Genomic DNA, 24,043 nt, shown 5'->3' on the forward strand with positions numbered 1-24,043 from the left:
TTTGCAGCTCTTTAAAGGATATCTGTGTAAAATGTATAGTGAAGTTGAGTTTGTTCTGTTAATAAAATTGTGAAGCACCACAACTACTTTTTAATGGAAGTATTGAGACTATATATCAATATTTTCTTTATTGGACAATGTCCAGTTCTGTTAGATTGAAATTTGCTGAGTTGCATGAATACTGTATTTGGTAACTAATATTTTTACTAGTAGATAAGCAGATTTTAAGAATTGGTGAAAATGATTAGAGAATATAATAGTTTAAATCTTGAAATCCTTCCCGATATGCTAAAATAGTACTTATTTGCATCACTTAATTTAAAAAAAAAATTGAAATGGCATCTTATTGAAATCATCCAAAGCAACTTTGCGAATGGTTACTTTTTGAGTTAATTAGTCTTTGGAGACTTTGTGAAACTTTATGAACTTTTAATATAAAATATTTGTATGAGCAAAAAGAAATTAGTCAGAAACTGGGATTAGAAGACCAACAATTCATTCTCCAAATATATCAAATTTAATAATTTTTAAGACATTAATGTCCCCAAGAAAAACATATTCACGGCATCTGGAAATTGTAAAAGTTTGTAAGAAAAAGCTGAAATAACAGATTGGTATCTTTATTGAAAAAGACATATCACTGTGGCTGATGTCACAGAATAAATGAAATTTAAGGTGTTTTGGTTTGGTTAATCCAGATAGATTTCAGCATCATTTCAAATGGTTTCAGGATTCCTCTCACTCTTGATTGCATCGACTGAAAATCAATTAACAGTTTCATGAGCTGACATTTAATAAAATCTGGTGTGTAAATGCTATTCAAAAACCTTAAAATTGGTATTAACCGTGCAAGATTTATGTTGCTATTTACTTTCGAGGTGTCCTTCTCTACTGAAAAGGGTCCATTATGTTATAAAATGTGGCTTAACCAAGGCCTTTTAACAAGTCACTGCAATTTTTACTCTTCATAGTTTCCTAGCGGTGGAGGAGGTGTTCTCCAAATGTGACCGTGGCAATAACTGACCTGAGGTGATTTGATGCCAAAGTGAAAATGAGTTCCATTCCTGAGCACTGACATCCCTCACTTTGAGCACAAAAATGTATTAAAGCAAGCAAACTACTTGTCCAGGAATGGCCTAGAGATTAAACCCCTCAATTTTACATAAAACAAATTAAAATAACAATGCGAGAAGGTCAAAATAACTTAAGACCGAATACTTAATAACACAAAGCAGCTTGATACAAAAGTTTCTTTGATGGGAAAAGTGAATTCTGTAATGTGTTGCAAAAAATCTTTTTAAATAGCTAATAGTTCATTATAATACAATTGCCATTTTCATATTAAATGATTTTAATAGTACTAATGTTGCTCAATTGCCAATAAGGTTTTGTCTATTAAAACTAATTTTGAAGTGACACGATCTTGATGTGATATTTAAAGCTCTTTCTGTATAGTAACCCGTGCTAATAAATTGTAACATCTAAGTGCATGTCATTTGCCTTTGTGTTGAATGGAGAAACAATATTAAATTCCCTCAATACACATCATGCTGTAATCATTTATTTCTCATCATACTAAGTCTAGCAGTTATTTTTCTGCTTTCTAACATTTTAATGGATCATTTAAACCTGTGGTTCTTACTTTATTTGAGCAGGCCCCATCAAAATACTCTTACACCCCTCTAGCTTAGGATTCTTGCTCCTCCTTTTCTGTTTTCCACCCTTGCTCTTCTTCACTTCTGCTTCCCCCTTTCACTTTCTTCCTACACTTTTTTGTTTCTTTTTCCCCTCAATACCCTGAGAAAGGAACAGATGTGGAAGCATATTTAGCTCATCCATCCCGAAAGAACATAGTTTCCCTTCCTTCCCCCCAACTCTCTGTCACAGCTTCCAACTGTTTGGTTCTAGGGTTTTTGACTCTACAACCCCACCCTGTGCGAAAGTCCTTTCTGACTTGATCATTCTTTGTATAAACAACTTCCTGACCTGCCTCAAATGCCTTTTGCCAGTTTTCCACCCTTGCTCTTCTTCACTTTGTCCTACTGTCATCCAGAACTCTGCTGTCCATATCCTAACTCACACCAAGTCCCATTCACCCATCGCCCCAATGCTCACTGACCTACATTAGCTCCTGGTCCAGGAACTCCTCGATTTTATTTATTTAAAAAAAAAATTCTCCTCCTTGTTTTCAAATGGCCTCCTTCCCTTTCTCTGTAACCTCCTCCAGCCCTACAACCAGCCAAGATCTCTGCGCTTCTTCAATTCTGGCCTCTTGCGCATCCCTGATTTTCTTCGCTCCATCATTGGTGGCCTTCAGCTGCCTAGGCCAAAAGCTCTGGAATTCCCCCCCTGAAGACCTCCACATCTCTACCTCTCTCTCCTCCTTTAAGGTGCTCCTTAAAACCTACCTCTTTGACTAAGCTTTTGGTCACCTTATGTGGCTAGGTGTCAAATAATAATATAATCGCTCCTGTGAAGCGCCTTGGGACGTTTTACTATGTTAACAGCGCTATATAAATGCAAGTTACTGTCTTGGTTAAATACAAACTAATGTTCCAGACTTACCTTTTCTATAATCAATTAATATCTTTTCTACCTCCATGAGTTCATCTTTCTGTTTAGTTTAGCTTTCAAGGATGAACAGTTCGAGTTTTCCACTTTACTCATTCCTCTGACACTGGGGATCAGCCTCATGACACTTCTCTGCACGGCCTTCAGGGTTTGAATGTCTCCCTTGTGACTCCGTCACAATTTAAGCATAATTTCATCTGACTTGTACTCTGTTTTAGCTACATTTGTCTCCCGGATTGCTGCTTTAATGATCGGAAATGTTGACACCAAGCCTACTAATACCCCATGATCTCTTTCAATTTCTCCCATAGCCATTTCAACACCATTTTTGAGTAATTATGCTGTCCATTTTTTCATAAGTGCAATACTTTGTACTTGTCTGTTACAAATTTCTTCTGTCATTGTTCTGCCCACTTGCATGTCGTCTAACTCATTCTATAGGTCCCTGGCTGCCTCAGATTCAACTGTTCCCATTTTGCTTTTCTCTGCAAAATTAACCAGTTTGTATTGTGCTTCTGAATGCAAGTTGTTAATGTAAATTAGGCGTCGCAACACTGATCTATGGGGAACTTTCCACCTCCCACCCTGACATCACTTCTCTAACAAGTACCTGCTGCTTACTATGCTTCAGCCAGTTCCTTATCCATTCCCAGGTTTTAGTTTGAATCGTCACCGCTTTAAGCTTAACGAGCAGCTTTTCATGTGGCACTTTTTAAAAAGATTTTAGGAAGTCTGTCTCCACTACATATTTTTCACTTTCTCTTTCCTCCTCTCTTATTTTCCTGTTTCACTTCTCCCCTATTTGTCTCTGCGACACTTTTATTGTCTTTGTGGGATAAGGGGAGTGGCCACTGCAACAACTGAAAAGGCAAAAATCAAGGATGGAATCTTTAAAAGAAAAACTAGGAAACCAAACAAATGTGCAATTGTGCTGAAATTTGGTGTGATTGATGTAGACTCCAGGCAGTTGGAAAGAACTATTATAGCTATGCGCATCATTCAGGTTAAACATTGTTGATTCTGTCCTTCCAGCCCCTTCCTGAGCCTCGTGTGAACATCTCACCTTGCAATAGTTTGAAAATCATTAATTTAAAATATTGAATGTTATAGCTCAATTCACAGAAAAAAAAAATTAAGATAAAAGATTATCTGTTACCATTGTAAAATTTCCATATTCATACATGAAAGATCAATTAAAGTAGAATTAGTCTGTTACTTAGGAGGTAACTTTGTTTATATCTTTATTTTATTTTTTAGCTAGGGGATTTTTATTTAGAGCTCCACTGGGATTTTCAAAGCTGGGGTAAGTGTTGATTGTCGTGTCCTTTTGATTTGTTTTTTATATACACAATTCCAAACTCGTGCTCTTATTCCAAGCTTTTTTTAAAAAAATAACATTTTGGATTCTAGCCACTGTTTCTTCCAAGTTGTGTTTAGCATTATCATATGGAATATAATATTATTAGTTTGGTGAGAGTTGTAAAGAAAGTCCATTATTCAGACAATTAATGCTCCTTTAGGAGGGAAAACAGCTTGCTTGCTTTAAAACCATAAACTACAATAGGAAAAGTATGTGTGGAAAGACATCTAGACTGTATTAAGTAGTTTAAATTGCTCTGTCACTATTGTGAAAAGTAATCGCTTTCAATGACCTTTAGAGACAAGTCTATTCCAGTTACATGGCAATTTTAATTTCCTCTGCATGATTTCTAGTACACCACAAAAGCTGTATTTGCTGCAATTGGGTGACCGTGTACAGTTTCACCTTTGGACTGTCTAATCAAGAATGCAACTTCAAAATTCAAAGGAAAAGTTACTGATGAATGGATGTGCTTTGTGTGACATCCCATCTAATTAGCAAAAACCTAAAATTATTTAAGTATTGCATCATACAGGAAAAATTTGATTCCACTCTCTCTTAATAAGAGCTCCAAATGTACCAACTCTGTTCACATGAACCACGGGCTCCTGATTCAGCAGTGGTCCTGGATGCTAACTGACATGTTTATTTAACGCTCAGTACTGTGGGTCCAGCTTTGTATGAGGCGGGTTTTAAATGCTCAAGTTCCCAAAGCCCTCTGTATTAGTTGTAGATTGCATTGATTTAGTTGCAAGGTAAAGCTTTTGTATAAATGATTTCCTACTAAATATTTCTTGTGCCATCTTTTATTTCACTAAACAAATGTTTTACTGTGAATTATTAAGAACATTTGATAGTTTGTAGAAAACCATATGCTGCGTTCTTCAATTGTTACAGAATTTTTAAATATGCAATTTAAGTCGGTATAGCAACAGAGCCAGATTCATTGTTCTTTTTCTACCCTTTCTCTATTACAGTGCCTTTACTTTCCAGAATTTTGCCTTCAGATGCTTGTAAAATTTACAAACAGGGTATAAACATCAGGTAAGTTGGTTTCACAACCAGTTTTCTTAAAGAATAAGGTGCAGAATTCAGTCAATGCTGAGAGCACATTATGGATGCAAGATTCTTCATGAATTTTTAAAATATTCATTCTTGGGATCTGGGCATTGTTGACCAGGTTGGCATTTGTTGCCATTCCCTAGTTGCCCTGGAGAAGGTGATAGTGGGCCGCCTTCTTGAACCACTGCATTGTAGCAGTTTGTTACAACTGAGTGGTTTGCTAGGCCACTTCAGAGGGCAATTAAGAGTCAACCAAATTGATATGGAACTGGAGTCACATATAGGCCAGACCGGGTAAGGACGGCAGGTATCCTTTCCTTCCAAGTTAGGTTTTTACAACAATCCGACAGCTTCATGGTCACTTTTTACTGAAACCAGTTTTTTATTTCCAGATTTTTTTTAAACTGAATTCAAATTCTCAAACTGCCACAATGGGATTTGAACTGACGCTCTCTGGATTATTAGTCCAGACATCTGGATTACTAGTGCAGTAACATAACCATTAGGCTACCGTACCTATGAGTCTGTTATCAAGTGTCTAACTCGGTGATCTATATACTTTTCAATGTCTTGGAATTTGACCACAGTTCATCAGGTGCTGCTCTCAATTAGCTGTCTGCTAGTTGGGTTTAATTTACAAATGCTACTGGCCTCACCCAGATAGTCTCATCTTGAAGGATCTTGCATGGAATCATTCATAAGCCAGCTAGTGTATAAACTGGTTGGGGCTTCAAGCTTTAACGCATGCCTAAGGCAGTTAAACCACAGCTATGGGCTTGCATTACTCCAGATTTGCAATGGATACTATACTAGTGGATACAATCTAAAGATAGCATTAGGCAATCTATTAAACAAATGCTGCACAGATTGTGTTCTGTATTGCATTGGCGAGGTGGCTTTCTAGCATAGTTCAACAAAATCACCAAATTATTATAAATATATTTTGTTAACAGAACATTTTGTTGAATTTTCCTATTCATAAACCATACAAAGAAAGATACTCAGTTATCCAGTGAAATATTTTCTGCATAAGAGACCATTGATACCTTAATGCAGGAAATTCCGAAAGTTCATAAATAGTAATGTTGTACGTGTACTTAAACTGCTGTGCAACCTGTGAGAAAAAAACAATTCGATTGTAGGCCACCACAGTACATACGTTAATAAATGTCATCTGTATGATTTTAATGTGTATTTTCAGGCTTGACACAACTCTAATCGACTTTACTGATATGAAGTGTCAACGTGGAGACTTGAGCTTCATTTTCAATGGTGATGCAATACCCTCGGAATCTTTCATAGTATTAGACAACGAGCAGAAAGTTTACCAGCGAATACATCATGAGGTGAGTTTGTGCTGTATGAATAGCGTCCATCAACTCTATGTTTAACTTGTAGGAATGGCGGTTATCTCTGGTCAGCATGTATCATGTTCAGTAAATAAGATGTATGAATGCAGGTTGTACAATTAATAGTGATAAATATTTTGGTGGTAAATAGCTTTACTGGCTACATAAATGCTGGCCTCGCCAGCGACGCCCACATCCCATGAATGAATAAAAAAATTGATTAATGTTTCTTAATAAATGTATACAAATCTATTGACACAAATGTTATTTACTAAAATTGTAGCAAGATTCTGAACTTTACAAAAACAGTTTAGCATACACACTGCAGTGATCCCATATCATGATTGGTCTTTTCTTGAGTTTTGGCCTGTGCATTTATTTTCCTGGGTGCAAACACGTAAAGAGAAAGCACATACAATTAAATTCTCCTCATACTTTGCATGCTTATTCATCTGCAAATAGAAAACAAAATCTAGGATTGTACAATCATATTTAAGTTACTATTTACACCTGTTGCTTCACTTAGTATTTACTGTCTTCTGTCTTTTTTGTGTTGTGTGCTGATTCTTCCTGCCCGCTGGATTTCTGGCTTTTTTGTTATCTATGCTGGGTTTATTTCTTTCTTTCTCCTGGATTTCTGATTCCCTCACTTTGCTGCCCCCTCCCCCCCCCCCCCCCATCCCTACAAATTATTTACCTATTCTCTTTCCCTCTCCCTCTTTCCTCTCTTCACCACCACCACCCCCCTCCCTCAAAAAAAATACAGAGCCTTAGTTTAACGTCTTAACTGAAAAACGATACCTCCGACAGTGCAGCACTTCCTCAGTACTAGATTTATGTGATCAAGTTTGGAGTAGAGCTTCAACTCACGACCTGACTGAGTGGCGAGGGTGCTACCACTGAGCGAAGGCATCTATTTGTGCAAAATCCTTGCATGCACAAACATTATGGCTGCAGTTCCTGTTTAATACGGGAATCCTTAGAGATGACTCTGCAACAGGCAGAAAAATTACACAACTGAATGGAAAAGAAAATAAAGGCTTTCAGTTTTATTTGAGCTCTGCAGTTGTCTTATCCATATTGTGCATTGCAGTATTGAGAGTAGGATTAATAAGTTCACAGTATGTTACCTCGATCGTCGTGTTTTCAAGAGTGTATATAGTCATAGTGACTTGGATGTTAAATTAAATGCATGAGTCACAAACTGAAACATGGCAACAATTGTTGAGCACATTCCTGATGAACACATCTTATCACTCTTTCAGTGCACTGAATTTACAATTGGAAACATAAATTGAAAAATATGGTCATATAGTATTGTCAGATTAAAAATCTTAAAACTAATTGGAAGTCAGAACTACAAATTATGTATTAATAAAACTATCTTATTGGATTGTTTAATATATTTTTATATTGGACGATAATAAAACAATCAATCTGCCTGTCTAGTTAAAACCTGCTGTGTTCCTGTCGTCTGCAATTGTTTGGGTACGCAGCTATTCTGGTTTTCCTGCTTCATATACTAATGATTTCCTTTCAGGAATCAGAGATGGAAACTGAAGAGGAGGTAGATATTTTGATGAGCAGTGATATTTACTCAGCAACGTTATCTACAAAATCTATTACCTTCACTCGTGCGCAAACAGGCTGGCTTTTCCGGGAAGACAAAACGGTATGATTGCTTTTGTTCCTTTCATCATGATAAATGTGGTCTTCAATGTATAAATTAAGCTTACCAAAATTTTCAGTCGTGAAGAGAGCAGCACTCTGACAGGATCCTCCACATAATGAATACCAATGATCCCAGCAAGTGAAGGCCATGCATTTCCTTACTGGGATGAACGGTCACTCTGTGCAGCTGGCACGTGGTATTAAAGCACAGTTGGTGGATGCTTGGGAGTATAATGCTTGGTTCAGAGGGATTCAAGAAGATTGAAAAAGAAAATGCTACCACAAAGAAAATTGGTTGTGAACTTGTTTATTGCTTATGATAATTGGTACTGTAGATGTAGCTCTGCTGCTTTCCCCACCCCCCCCCCCCCCCCCCCGACCCCTGTTTTGTGTCTGGTGGCTGTGCTAAGTAAATCCAGGTAAATGTGCTGCAAAGAAAGAACGAACTTGCATTTGTATAGCGTTTTTTACAACCTCAGGATGGCCAAGGCGCTCTGCAGCCAATGAAGTAATTTTTGAAGTGTAGTCAGTGTTGTAATGACTACACTTTAGTGTAGTCTTTAGTCTTAACTCAAGTTTCAAAACCCCTCTACTGTATTAGATTATATTTCAAATTCATATACTTTTAACTGGACCAGAGTGGATATGAAGCTGAAATTAAGATGCTCTTTTTATCTTTGACCACTGTTGCTAAATGGAGGACAAAACTTTACAGGTAGGTTTCTATGACACCCATGAAACTGCTAAGATGTGGAATAAGTAAAAAGTCATTCGGCTAATCAAGACCATTCCTTCCATTCATTAACTGTGCAGTTTGTCCTATCCTAGACTCTACCAACCTAATCTCGGCTAAAGCTAGAAGTGTACACCTTGATTTTCTTTCCCTTGATTTTACTTAAATGTGATGCAATGCAATTGTTAAAAATAAGGCCACTGCCTAACTTTGGGAAAAAAAATTCTATAGGAACGAGTTGGGAACTTCTTGGCAGATTTTTACTCCGTAAATGGCCTTGTTCTGGAATCGAGAAAACGTCGTGAGCACCTCAGTGAAGAGGATATTCTAAGAAATAAGGCTATAATGGAAAGTCTGAGCAAAGGAGGAAACTTAATGGAACAAAATTTTGAGGTAAATCTCATCCTATTCTGAGTAATATCTGTCTACTTATTAATGAAGGTTAAACAAGACTGAATCTGTTTTTTCTTCCAAGTGTTCAAATTCGAAAATAAATGTTTTGGATTAACTCACTGGATTTGAAGTAACAAATTACTTAATTAATGCTGAAATGAATTTGATTTTGTTGTATGAGCTTAGAAATTACTGTTCGTGATATTAGTGGACAAATGCTTAACTTTGTCCCCTGTGGCAACCGTGGAGGGTTGGCTGGAGAGACTGAGCACAAAGTATCTAAGTTGATGAAATACCAATGTATGTAAGTAACTCAACCACTTCACTCCCTAGCATTTCACACAGAATTTAGGCGACTTTCAGGTTAAGTACAACTACTTCAAAACTGAGAGCATGTATCTCATTCAAGGTGTTCCGTGCACATACAGGAATCCTATCCCTTTGTATGGCCAGGAGCTGGCTTTACATACCTGGGTGGACACGTTACACCAAAACTTGCCAATTTGTACAAAGGGACCTTGTCCCCCTGCTTCCGCGCCCCCCCCCCCACCAAGCCGTTGGGCTGGAAATTGCGCTGTGCGGTGAACAGACGTCACCCGCTGCTCGTAAGTAACTAACTCACCCACAAACTTTTCATAGGCTTGTGAGCACCAGCGTGCTTTAATTGAGACCTGCAGCGTCCTTTCCCGGGCTTCTTTGAGCTGTGAGAGGAGGAAAGGATCTCTGTCCCCTCCATCAATCAGCTTGTAGCAAGCCACACTGTGAGAACCAGGAAGTGAATCTCATTCACAAACCACGCAGAGTAAGAATCAGGAAATGTCCGATAAGATTAGTAAATGTACTATGAAATCAGGTAGAGAAAGTGGAATTAAGAGAGGGTAAGATTAAAAGACTGAGATAAGAGACGAAAAAAATAAAAATGTTAAATTTTAAATTTTTTTTTTAAATGTCCAAGAACTATTAAAATCGGGAGTAATGAGACTCCACGTTTTTAAAAAGTTAATTTTCAGTGCCAGAGGTTGTTTGGCAGTCATTAATACCACTCTGTTAAAAGTTAGTTTAGACCTAATACTACTCAGCATACCTTTTTTCTGGCACAATTAGTTCGTTTCCAGCTGGGCAGGAGAGCAAGTTCATGCTGGCCCATTGATTCTAGCCTGCGATATCTCTTTAACGCGAAGTTGTCAGATCAGCAGGGAATCAGGAGGAGCAAGTTCCAGATTTCTGCGTTTGATTGCGCATGTGCGGTCCCCGGAACTTGCTCTTCGATTTGCCCATTAATAACAGTGAGCGCTGTTAGGCTCGCTGTTATTTTACAATCAATTTCTGGCCCATTATATACACACAGCTAAGTAGATGGAGCAGTAAATTCCTATCACTCCTGGATAGTGTGACTATACTAAAAAAATGAATATCCTTCCCTGCTTTGTCTACCTGTACCAGATACTACCTGTCAGGATCCCAGCCCAACAATTCCGAGATCTGGACATTCACGTCTTGAAGGTTCTCTGGGCAGGCAGACTGTGGATTAGCTTGAGCATCTTCAGTGCACAAAATAAGAAGAGGGAGGCCCAGATCTGAGGCTAAACATTTGGCTGAGAATGGAGACTGGGGCCTCCCTGCTAATCCTCTTCATAGACTGTCCAAAAAGACCACCGAGTTTAGAAACACCCCATTGTCACTATGATCTCAACTCATCATCTTGAAAATTCCTGTGGGACTACCAGCATCTTCCCAATCCGGCACAATGGGGAACTCCCAAAAACACTTGTCTCAAGGAATTTCAGAGACTGGCATGAGAATGGAATTACCAGACTATGCTAGCTCTTCACTGAGAGCCAAAGTAGATCCTTTCACGAGTTGATTGACACATTCCATTTTAAAGAATAGGTCCCAGCCCGAGGTGTCTTTGACAGCTCAGTCTGAGACTTCTGAGAAGGGGGTAGCTGAACTAGATTTCAAAACCATAGGCTGTTCTACGGGATGAGAAGTGAGTCTATATTTTAGAAAAAATAATGTTGAGAGAAAAGGGCTGACATATTTACTACTTTATGTATCAACGAGAGTAGAGAAATATATATTTAATTGTTTTATACTGTTCATCTGTCATATGTAAATAAAACCATTTGAGTTCTCAGTCTAGTAAGTGTGTATATCCAGTCTGCTATTTGAGGAGGAGAGATTTGGCAGCATGTGATGCATTCCAGTAATCCAGAGATTGTAACAAAGTAAGAGTTCTTTGTTACAATCCCTGGATCTCACTGATTTACTAAGAGACTGACTGGAAAAGATTGTACTCTGGATTCTAAGGATGCAAGATCTGCATACGGTATTAAGCAATGATATTGAACCTGAGAAAATATTAAAGGTACACCCCCAAAAATGTAGCATTGGATATTGGGAGAGGTAGTGGTTATTTGCGGGTGATTGAGTAGTTGGGAGAAAGGAATAGTTTGGATATGAGCAGTGGTTACAGGTGAGACAGTGGATATCTGTGATAGTGAGCATCGATGGAGAATGGTAAGATTGGTGGTGGTATGATGTGGGATGGGACTTGTATGGGTTACAGTTTGAAATAAATACAAATTGGAGATTAGAGTTAAGGAAGGAAGAATGAATATGGAGACTGGAGAGACAGCCGGCCTAAGTGGAGGTTAGAAGATCGGGGGGGGGGGTGCAAAGTGGACAACCCAGTTTCATTTATTCTGCGGCAGTTTGTTTGATGCATTGTTGGCCTGCGCCTGCTGAAGCTTGATTTCATTTCATAAGTTTATGTGCAACCCGATTTTATTTGGTTCATTTGTTCCAGTGATGCTTACTGGCTTTCAGAGAAGCTCGTTTCAAATTGAACCCGATTGTTCTAATTGAAGTCCATTGTTTAAATTGCTTGCTGGCCTGCCAAAAACAGATTTAATTTAATTTGTTCGAGATGTCAATTCAAAGCTTGTTTAATGTGCAAAAGATTTAAAACTATAGAAAATACATTGCATTAGTGGCAGGATAGCTGGTTGTGGATGGAGCAGGGAGACAGAATTTAGAAGTGCAACAGCATTACCTAGCATTAGGAGGCCTAATAACTATATTGTCAATTTAAAGCACTTGTATACATTGTACACAGGTGTGAAAAAATTGTGACACAGGAAGTGTGCACTAGATACACGGCGCTTAATACATTAATGATAGGGAGGAAATTGCGGGTCCCCTAGCAGAGATATTTGAATCATTGACAGCTACAGGTGAGGTGCCTGAAGATTGGAGGGTAGCAAATGTTGTGCCTTTGTTTAAGAAGGGCGGCAGGGAAAAGCCTGGGAACTACAGACCGGTGAGCCTGACATCTGTAGTGGATAAGTTGTTAGAGGGTATTCTGAGAGACAGGATCTACAGGCATTTGGAGAGGCAGGGACTGATTAGGAACAGTCAGCATGGTTTTGTGAGAGGAAAATCATGTTTCACGAATTTGATTGAGTTTTTTGAAGGGGTAACCAAGAAGATAGATGAGGGCTGTGCAGTAGACGTGGTCTACATGGACTTTAGCAAAGCCTTTGACAAGGTACCGCATGGTAGGTTGTTACATAAGTTTAAATCTCACGGGATCCAAGGTGAGGTAGCCAATTAGATACAAAATTGGATTGACGACAGAAGACAGAGCGTGGTTGTAGAGGGTTGTTTTTCAAACTGGAGGCCTGTGACCAGCGATGTGCCTCAGGGATTGGTACTGGGTCCGCTGTTATTTGTTATTTATATTAATTATTTGGATGAGAATTTAGGAGGCATGGTTAGTAATTTTGCAGATGACACCAAGATTGGTGGCATTGTGGACAGTGAAGAAGGTTATCTAGGATTGCAACGAGATCTTGATAAATTGGGCCAGTGGGCCGATGAATGGCAGATGGAGTTTAATTTAGATAAATGTGAGGTGATGCATTTTGGTAGATCGAATCGGGCCAGAACCTACTCCGTTAATGGTAGGGCGTTGGGGAGAGTTATAGAACAGAGAGATCTAGGAGTACAGGTTCATAGCTCCTTGAAAGTGGAGTCACAGGTGAATAGGGTGGTGAAGAAGGCATTCGGCATGCTTGGTTTCATTGGTCAGAACATTGAATATAGGAGTTGGGATGTCTTGTTGAAGTTGTACAAGACATTAGTAAGGCCACACTTGGAATACTGTGTACAGTTCTGGTCACCCTATTATAGAAAGGATATTATTAAACTAGAAAGAGTGCAGAAAAGATTTACTAGGATGCTACCGGGACTTGATGGTTTGACTTATAGGGAGAGGTTGGATAGACTGAGACTTTTTTCCCTGGAGAGTAAGAGGTTTAGGGGTGATCTTATAGAAGTCTATAAAATAATGAGGGGCATAGATAAGGTAGATAGTCAAAATCTTTTCCCAAAGGTAGGGGAGTCTATAACGAGGGGGCATAGATTTAAGGTGAAAGGGGAGAGATACAAAAGGGCCAAGAGGGGCAATTTTTTCACTCAAAGGGTGGTAAGTGTCTGGAACGAGCTGCCGGAGGCAGTAGTAGAGGCGGGTACAATTTTGTCTTTTAAAAAGCATTTGGACAGTTACATGAGTATAGAGGGATATAGGCCAAGTGCAGGCAATTGGGACTAGCTTAGTGGTATAAACTGGGCGACATGGACATGTTGGGCCGAAGGGCCTGTTTCCATGTTGTAAACTTCTATGATTCTATGTATGCCATTTCCTTTCTGAAAGCAGTTTTTTGAAACATAAACAGGAATCCCTATCCAATGACAATTGTGCAAAAACTGCCAAAGGGTGGCCAGGACACACACAGGAAGCAGACAGACTGACAACAGGCGTGTTATGTGTATATTTTGAATTGTTGCTGCAGGCATCTTTTTCACCATCTAGTATAAATGAGATGGTTTCACAAACAAGAGCCGGTTTGAGCGCAGAGCTACTCTCCGAAGCTCAATTTGCATCTTTACAGGTGATAGTTTGAAACCAGAATTTAAGTAACACACAAACCTGTAACTAATAAGCAAAAGAAGAGTTTAACACCACATTAACATTGCCCTCTTCTGCAAGCTTTACATGTTTCTGCAGAGGATGTGAACAACTGGATTGGGAACTTAGGGACAGCAGTAGGTCGTTCAGCCCCTCTATGGCTTAAAAGCGCCAATTGTCCTAGCACCACAGTCTTTTGAGGGAAGAGAATTCCAGATTTCTACTACCCTTTGTGTGAAGAAGTGCTTTGTGATTTAGCTCCTGAATGGCCTAGCTCTAATTTTAAGATTATCATCTTCTTGATTCCCCCACCAGAGGAAATAGAGTAGAAAGGAGAAACTATCAAATCCTTTTAACATTTTGAACACCTCGATCAGATCACCCCTTAACCTTCCAATTCCAAGGGTATGTGACCCAAGTTTCTGCAACCTGTTGTTCTAATTTAACCCTTTAAACCGGGCCCGGTATTATTCTGATGGATCTACACTGCGCCCCCTCCAAGCCCAATATATCCTTCCTGAGGTGCGGTGCCCAAAACTGAATGCAGTACTCCAGATGGGGCCTGAGCAATGCTCTATACATCTGAAGCATAACTTCTTCCTCTTCATATTCCAGCCTCCTTGAGATAAAGACCAACATTCCATTAGCCTTTATTACTTTTTGTACCTGACTACTAGCTTTTAATTTGTGTATTAACATAAGCTGGTATGTTTTTGTTTGTCAGTTATAAATGGTGCTGCTGAACATTTCAAACTATGCAGAAAAATATAAATGTTTTGTTGTGAAGCCTGTGCCCACTTTGTGCCTCCCTATATAATTTTCCCTCACCTTCCTCCCTCTTTTTCTCGCCTCCCTGCTTTTCCTAATATCTTATTGAAGTTCTTGTGTGCACACACTTCAAGTCTGCACAGCTTGACTTCTTGTCACATTTGTGTCAACTTGCTCATTATGAATTATTCTGTCCAAATTTATAATGGGTTTTACACATGTAAACTCATCACTGATTACGTAATCTGAACACTGCATTTATCCAAATTGCTCAAAATTCTGAAAATGTTATTGATCTATCTTTTTTTCTCAATAATTGAAATTTCTGATTTTTAAAGTAGAGGTTTAAACAAAATTTTTGAAAAATTGTTTCACTTTTTTGCATCTTTTAATGCCTTCATTTAAAATTCTTACTTGTAGGCTTCAGCCTCTCCTGAAGGCCTAGGCTTGGACTTGATATTTTTGCCCAGAACTGCAATGCTGTGAGCTAAATTTGGTTTGTGCAGTCGAAGCATAGGCAGTGTACTTAACGCCCTGAAATGCAGAAGCACTGTCAGATGTACTGATGGAATATTTTTCTTAAAGCTTCTAGCAATTTCTGCTCAAATGTTTTTCAAAATTATTTGAAGAAAAGTTAGCGGACAAATTTCAAAAACTTTATTATGGTAACGTTTATAGTTTTTTGTTAGTAAGGAAAAAACACACTACCGATTTATAGTTTTTCTTTTGGTGTTCTAAAAACTTCAGAAAGCGAACTAAGCTCAGATGATGTCTTTCCTCATTATAAATTCATTTTTCAGCAAGATTATTTGAATTTTGAAACAAAGCCTCTAATTATCTCACCTAAATATGAGAAACACCATGGGAGGAAATCTGCTGAAGTATTAAAAATTTCTGTCCACTTTATCCATTATAAATTCTTATGTCCACAGTTATAATGAAAATTGCCAATTGCCTATGTAAACTTGTCATGATGTCTTTGCGAATGGAAATCCGTTTCCATTGGTGTGCCACAGGGCTCAGTGTTGGGTCCATTGCTGTTTGTGCTATATATTAATGATTTGGACTTGAATGTAGGGGGCATGATTGACACATTTGCAGATGACACAAAAATTGGCCATGTAGTTGATAGTGAAGATGATAGCTGTAGACTCCAAGAGGATATCAATGGGTTGGTGGAGTGGGTGGAAAATTGGCAAATGGAGTTCAACCCGGAGAAGTGTGAGGTAATGCACTTAGGGAGGGCAAACAGTAAAAGGGAATACGCAGTAAACGGGAATATATTGAGAGGGGTAGAGGAAGTGAGACACCTTGGAGTGCATGTGCACAGGTTCCTGAAGGTGGCAGTACAGGTAGATGAGGTTGTGAAGAAGGCATACGGAATGCTCTCCGTTATTAGCCGAGGTATAGAATAGAAAAGCAGGGATGTAATGATGGAACTGTATAAAATGCTGCTAAGGCCACAGCTGGAGTATTGTGCGCAGTTCTGGTCACCACATTACAGGAAGGACATAATTGCTCTGGAGAGAGTGCAGAGAAGATTTACAAGAATGTTGCCAAGGCTTGAAAATTGCAGCTATGAGGAGAGATTGGATAGGCTGGGGTTGTTTTCCTTGGAGCAGAGGAGGCTGAGGGGAGACTTGATTGAGGTGTACAAAATTATGAGGGCCCTAGATAGAGTCGACAGGGAGTACCTGTTTCCCCTAACGGAGAGTTCAAGAACTAGAGGACATAGATTTAAGCTGATCGGCGGAAGGATTAGAGGAGACATGAGAAAAAACTTTTTACCCAGAGGGTGGTGGATGTATGGAATTTGCTGCCCGAATTGGTGGTGGAGGCAGGGACCTTCAACTCTTTTTTTTTTAAAAAAAAGTACCTGGACCTGCACCTAAAGTGCTGTAAGCTGCAGGGCTATGGACCAGGTGCTGGAAGGTGGGATTAGAATGTGCACCTGGTTGCTCTTTGAGCCGGCGTGGACACGATTGGCCGAATGGCCCCCTCCTGTGCTGTATCTTTTCTATGGTTCTATGTAATTGAAACTTCTTGATCGGGCAGAAGCTGGAAAACAATATTAATTAAAGCACCCCTTTTTAAAAAAAAATTGATTCTGCAAGTATGTTTTATCCTCTCTTTGATCTGCTAAAGCCAAAGTGATTCCTTTGCTGTCACCCAGTGGCTTCATGCAGGAACTGCAGGCACACTCAATTAAAAAATTCCAAAGCACTGTTGGATTTGACATTTATCACTAAGTGCCTAACACAGTGTCACACACAAATGCAACTGGTACTGCAGGTGAACACTTTTAAAATGGATTTTGCCATAGACATAGAGGAGTAAAAATGCATTTTGAAGTGGAATGTTTTGACCTACGTAGCATTTTTAAACTATAACATCTAAATGTAGCTAGATAGTTGGACGGAATGTATTTTTTTTTAAAAAGCCAGTGTGAAAATACCTTTGGTTTTGAAGCCATTTTTACATTCCATCAACAAAGTCAAAGCAAGGAATCTTGAGTATATTGAAGCAATCAAATATTCAGCATCAGTATTTTATAAATCAGAAAATGGTTTGAGAAGAGGACAAAAGATCGATGCTTTTGAATCGTTAGCCACAAAGTCCTTTTTGTATCCTTTAATCTATACAGTGTGATAGGTTTTTAGCACACTTACCGACTGTAAGGCACAAATTAAGTCAAAAATTTGCTGAAAAACTTCTGAATTGTACGACTATAGCACCCATAGTTCTGTGGTCTGTAACACCCCCAGTTTGCTGCCTCACCTTTTTTTTGTATTGATTGCTTCAGAAATCAACCCATGCCAGCATTGTTGAAAAACCAAGTCACTAATATGAAGAAGTGATGATCAAGATATTTTTGGAGTGCGGATATCGAGGATAGATTTTTTTCAAACTGTTTTTAAAACTACTGTTGAAATTTTATATCGTGGAGTGAGATTAGTGTAATGCATGGTTAAGTTAATTGATCGGCCAATGAGAAGCTAAATCTGCTAGTGTACATGCAGCAGCCACATCTGCATTTCATTCATCCTTTAGGAAAGTGATTTAGTTGGGAAGAATTTCCTTTTTGTCAAGTTTTGTAAGAACATGCTGAAAAATTGGCATTCTAATGGCTCTAGTGTCAACCAGAATGCTAAGTCAACATCTTTTACTTTAGTCATGGTAATTGACCATAAGGGAGTGTACAAATTTGCAGCGCTCTGATTAGCTGGAATTAATTACTTTTCTCTAACTTGTTCATGCAGTCTTTCCCACTCTATGGTTTTGTATAGATGCACAGCAGGTACAAAGACTCAGATTCTCATTGGCTGGTCTTAATCCAGCTCAGTGCATGATACCATCATCGTTAGTCAGTTTGTAATGTGCAGACCTTATCCAAAACTCCCAAGATGATGTCTGAAACTGACTCAAGAAATTGATTTCAATGTTTCTTCCCATTTCACTTAATTCTGAATTGGTACCCAAGTTGTCAATTGTAACTAGTGGAGTAAATGCAGATTTTTTTTTTAAAAACTCAGTGGTGTCTAATAAAATTAAACCTTAAGTAGATCTGTTTCTGAACTCAAAATAGCTTGTTGGTTGGTGGTATATTGCCACTTAGCACAAAGGTCATCCAGGTACAATTAAAGGTTGTTCTTCAAAAGTAATTGCTACCTGTGGGCTAATTTCAACTGGCGTTGAAAGATAGTCATGTGGTGGACAGGTATCCCAAATGCCTCTAAGTGAAAGTCACATAATGTGGATTGAGAATCTCTAAAGGGACAGGTGTTCCTTCCCCAGCTGACTTGCTTGATTTCCTTCATAGCATTGGAGTACTTCTATCTTTCTGTTAGTATATATCTTTTTTCTTTTTTCATGGGATGTGGGTAATGTTGGAAAGACCATATTTATTGCCCAGCCCTAGTTGCCCTGAGAAGGTGGTGGTGAGCCTACTTGAAGTGTTGCAGTTCTTGTGATGATGCTTCCCACTTATTCAACTTCCTCTTCAGTGAGATACCTGAAAAAATTAAATGTTTGCCATTGTACAAAACTGTCCCTTGATCCAGGCAACAAACTGATCAGGACAGATGGGTATACTACAGGATTTTTCTTGCTTTCTGGCTCAATGTTCATTGTGGTTTTGAACACCACGTAGGAGTAAAAGTGCATTAAGCAGCACTGTAAATAATTGTATGCAGTAAGAGAAGTGCTTCTGTAGAGCCTATTGATCTATTTGACAAGCCAAATGCATAATAATTTGAGCATTATAAACGTGCATAAACATACAGTATTTAGTGCTTTGGAAGCTGTTAGGCTTTTGGGAGGAAAGATTTCCTCTGCACTAGTTGTGGAGAAATTGTAAACATGTTTCTGAAGGACAGAGGGTAGATTTCCTCTTCATTGGACCTGGGGAATACTTAGTTGCCAGGCTCAGTACAGAGTTAAGGGGGTGGTTATCCATTACATCAGGCCTCTATCCCCACAATGTCCTGGAATTTCATTGGCATCCCTTGATAGACCATATGGGCCTGCATTTGGAGTAGGAGGAGGCACAGTGCAACAATTCAAATAAGGGGGGAAGAGGGCATTCCTGGCTTCCCACTTCACTTTTGCTGTCAGCGCACCAGACCCCCAAGTGGATGGGTATCCAAAGAAATCAGGCATTGGGGTTTATGCTGGGACCCAGACAGACTGTGGGAATCTTTGCTTCTGGAAGTAGGTTAAAATCTCATTTTTGGGGAACATGGGAAGAATTATTTTTAGTTATTGGAAGCTGAAGATTGTAGGAATTTTGTGCATATGAAATTGCCGTAGGGAAGGGCTTTTAAAAAAAAAATAACAGTTTTAAACTTTATAGATGTACATTTCTCGCTTTACAGCCTGTTCGAAGACAGTCACTCACCGCTCCCCCTGCTAACACAATCACTTGGGAGGAGTACATCTCGGCAGAGCCTGGAAAGTAAGTACTGAGGAATTACCAGTAAACATTACAATGTAATTTGTATTTATTAAGGAAAAATACTTGAATTGCTCTTTGACCTAATGCACATTAAGCATTCACCCGGAGTTTCTTGTCGAAGACCTTAATGCACAATGTTTTCCCCCTTGTTCAATATGTGCTGTGCAATAGGCATGTCACATTGGTAGGCTGTGAATTACAGCAGGTTTCATGGATTTGTCAGATATGAGGGTTTGTCAACAAAATGGATTAACGTCACGCGACTATAATGGTATTTCTGGATGAAAGCAACAACACCACAATTTTTTTTTATTCAGAGAATGCTGATTACATAGAATGTACTGCAACATACCACTCAATTAATAACTGGTGTAGGAGTATAGTGACTTTGATGTAGCTGCCATGTTCTCACATGGAATTAAAGGAATGCATGCCTATACCAGTGAAGATCTGGCTGGACTACCATCAAGCACTATCGGGCCTTGCTCTCCTCTGCCAAAACCACTTACTTCTCCAAGATCATCCTGGAAAGCAAAAATAACCCCCAGATTCTTTTCTCCACTACCAACCGTCTCTCCTGCCACCTCTATCCTCCCATCCGAAAAGTGCAAGGACCTCATGGACTTCTTTGTCAGTAAGATTGAGACCATTCATTCAGTTTCCTCTGTTGCATCCTCCTGCCCTAACCCTGAATCTGCATCTTTCCGTAGTTTCTCTCCTATCTCCCCTCAAGCCCTCCCTAAGCTCATCTTGTCCATGAGACACACCTGCTGTTCTCTTGACTACATTCCCACTAAACTGCTGGCCACCCAACCTCTTTTTCTGGCCCCTATGCTAGCTGATATTGTAAATGGTTCCTTTTCCTCGGGTACTGTTCCCCCTCCCTTTCAAAACTGCTGCCATCACCTCACTGTTCAAAAAAAAAACCCCACACTTGACCCATTTGTACTTCCAAACTACCGCCCCATCACCAATCTCCCTTTACTCTCAAGTCCTTGAATGTGTTGCCTCCCAAATCCTTGCTCATCTTTTCTGCAACTCTATGTTTGAATCTCTTCGGTCAGGTTTCTGCCCCTGCCATAGCACTGAAATGGCCCTAATCAAAGTCACATGTGACATCATCTATGACTGCGGTGTACTAACCCTCCTTGCCCTTTATGTCCTCTCTGCAGCCTTTGACATGGTCGACCACACCCCCCTCCTCCGTTGTCCATCTCGGTGTGACTGCGCTTCTTTGGTTCCACTCTTGCCTATCCAATCATAGTTATCAATGGCTTCTCTTGCCATCCCTCCACGGTTACCTCAAGTCCTCCAATGAATTATCCTTGGCCCTTTCTCTTTCCCCCCCCCCCCCCCAAATCTCTTCCTAAACTACATGCTTCCCCTTGGCAACATCATCTGAAGGCGTGGGGCCAGGTCCCACACAGGAATTGCGGGATGAAAAAAGACCAAGGTCCATCTAATTCACTTTCCACCATTCTGGTAGTAGCATGACACAACAAAATGGAGTTGTTGACTAATCATGGCAATCAATCTCTTATCAATTAGTCTTCAACACACCTAAGACAGGAGGTGAGGAAAACCTTTAATGGTGGAAAGCTTTAGGAACCATAGGTCCAAAGTCACCTGTTCTTCCCGAACATGCTACACTTACCTTATGTCCTGTCTTAAATTACTCATGTACTGTATCCCAAAATATTATCTTCTGAAAGAAATCTATCTAATTTGCATTTGAATGACTCCGTACTGTCTGCTTCCACCATATCCCTAGGAAGCCTGTTGCATAGATTTACCACTCGTTCACTGATATAATGCAGATTAGTTTTGAATTTACCCTCCTAAGTGCAGGTTGTGTCCTCAGGTTCTACTGTTCTAAACAAAGTGAAACAGCTTATTATGGTCTACATCATCTAGTCCCTTTAGTATCCTAAAAACAGCAATCATATCACCCCGCAACCTTCTCTCTTTCTAGTGAGAACATGCTCAATTTAAGTAATCGCTTGACATAATCCAATCCCTCCATCCCCTCAATTATTCTGGTTGCCCTCTTCTATGTTCTCTCAATAGCTGCAATACCTTTTTTATGGTGACTTGAACTGGACATAGTATTCTAAATGCGGTCGCATGTATGCTGACTACATCCAGTTCTACTTCCCCACCACCTTTTTCAACCCATCTACTGCCTCTGTTGTTGTCCTGCTTGTCCAACATCCAGTCCTGGATGAGCCGTAATTTCTTCCAGTTGAACACTGAGAAGACCCAAGCTATTGTCTTCAGCCCAAGCCACAAACTCCATACACTTGCCAACAATTCTGTCCCCCCTCATCAGCCACTATCTCAGGTTAAATCAGACAGTTCGCAACCTCAGCATCCTCTTTGACCCCCGAGCTGAGTTTCCGACCCATATCCTCTCCATCACAAAGACTGCCTACTTCCATCTCCTTAACATACCCCATCTCCGACCTTGCCTTAGCACATCTGCCGAACCCCTCATCTATGCCGTAGCCACCTCCAGACTCTACTATTCAAATGCCGTCCTGGCCGGCCTCCTATCCTCCACCTTCCATAAACCAGAAGCTTTTGCAAATCTCTGCTGCCTGTATCTTATCCCACTCACCCCATCAACCTAACATCTGTGGTGGGTAAAATTTTGGAGTCTATTATTAAGGAGACAGTAGCGGAACATTTGGATAAACATAATTTAATAGGACAAAGTCAGCATGGCTTTACGAAGGGGCAGTCATGTCTGACAAATTTGCTTGAGTTCTTTGAGGATATAACGTACAGAGTGGATAAAGGGGAACCAGTGGATGTAGTGTATTTAGACTTCCAGAAGGCATTCGACAAGGTGCCACATAAAAGATTATTGCTCAAGATAAAGAATCACTGGATAGGGGATAATATTCTGGCATGGGTGGAGGATTGGTTATCTAACAGGAAGCAGAGAGTTGGGATAAATGGTACATTCTCGGACTGGTAGCCAGTGGTGTTCCGCAGGGGTCGGTGCTGGGTCCCCAACTCTTTACAATCTATATTAACGATTTGGAGGAGGGGACCGAGTGTAACATATCAAAGTTTGCAGATGATACAAAGATGGGAGGGAAAGTAGAGAGTGAGGAGGACATAAAAAACCTACAAGGGGATATAGACAGGCTGGGTGAGTGGGCGGAGATTTGGCAGATGCAATACAATATTGGAAAATGTGAGGTTATGCACTTTGGCAGGAAAAATCGGAGAGCAAGTTATTATCTCAATGGCGAGAAACTGGAAAGTACTGCAGTACAAAGGGATCTGGGGGTCCTAGTGCAAGAAAATCAAAAGGTTAGTATGCAGGTGCAGCAGGTGATCAAGAAGGCCAACTGAATGTTGGCTTTTATTGCTAGGGGGATAGAATATAAAAACAGGGAGGTATTGCTGCAGTTATATAAGGTATTAGTGAGACCGCACCTGGAATACTGCATACAGTTTTGGTGTCCATACTTAAGAAAAGACATACTTGCTCTCGAGGCAGTACAAAGAAGGTTCACTCGGCTAATCCCGGGGATGAGGGGGCGGACATATGAGGAGAGGTTGAGTAAATTGGGACTCTACTCATTGGAGTTCAGAAGAATGAGAGGCGATCTTATTGAAACATATAAGATTGTGAAGGGGCTTGATCGGGTGGATGCGGTAAGGATGTTCCCAAGGATGGGTGAAACTAGAACTAGGGGGCATAATCTTAGAATAAGGGGCTGCTCTTTCAAAACTGAGATGAGGAGAAACTTCTTCACTCAGAGGGTAGTAGGTCTGTGGAATTTGCTGCCCCAGGAAGCTGTGGAAGCTACATCATTAAATAAATTTAAAACAGAAATAGACCTTTTCCTAGAAGTAAAGGGAATTAGGGGTTACGGGGAGCGAGCAGGAAATTGGACATGATTTTAGATTTGAGGTTAGGATCAGATCAGCCATGATCTTATTGAATGGCGGAGCAGGCTCGAGGGGCCGATTGGCCTACTCCTGCTCCTATTTCTTATGTTCTTATCACCCCTGTGCTTGTTGATCTATCTTGGCTCCCAGTCCCCAACTCTTCCAATTTAAAATTCTCATCCGCATTTTCAAATCCTTTCACGGCCTCTCCTTTCTCTATCTCTAACCTTTATGTACTTTATACTTTTTATTTATCCTCTTACTCTCTTTTCTCCTTCTGAAGATGTTTACTCATATTGGGGCA

At 39.8% G+C, this 24,043-nt stretch overlaps 1 protein-coding gene across 1 annotated transcript in view; it reads left to right on the forward strand.

Annotated features, from left to right (window-relative positions):
* Positions 1 to 24,043, forward strand: part of ankrd13c (ankyrin repeat domain 13C) — a 75,259-nt gene that overhangs the window by 44,151 nt on the left and 7,065 nt on the right. The window contains exons 5-10 of the mRNA XM_067990333.1: positions 3,829 to 3,874; positions 4,909 to 4,975; positions 6,195 to 6,339; positions 7,883 to 8,014; positions 8,978 to 9,139; positions 19,754 to 19,833. Of these exons, the coding sequence (XP_067846434.1) occupies positions 3,829 to 3,874; positions 4,909 to 4,975; positions 6,195 to 6,339; positions 7,883 to 8,014; positions 8,978 to 9,139; positions 19,754 to 19,833 (632 nt within the window). The remainder of the gene's footprint in view (positions 1 to 3,828; positions 3,875 to 4,908; positions 4,976 to 6,194; positions 6,340 to 7,882; positions 8,015 to 8,977; positions 9,140 to 19,753; positions 19,834 to 24,043) is intronic.

Source organism: Heptranchias perlo, chromosome 9 (genome assembly GCF_035084215.1).
Source record: "Heptranchias perlo isolate sHepPer1 chromosome 9, sHepPer1.hap1, whole genome shotgun sequence".
Classification (NCBI taxonomy): domain Eukaryota; kingdom Metazoa; phylum Chordata; class Chondrichthyes; order Hexanchiformes; family Hexanchidae; genus Heptranchias; species Heptranchias perlo.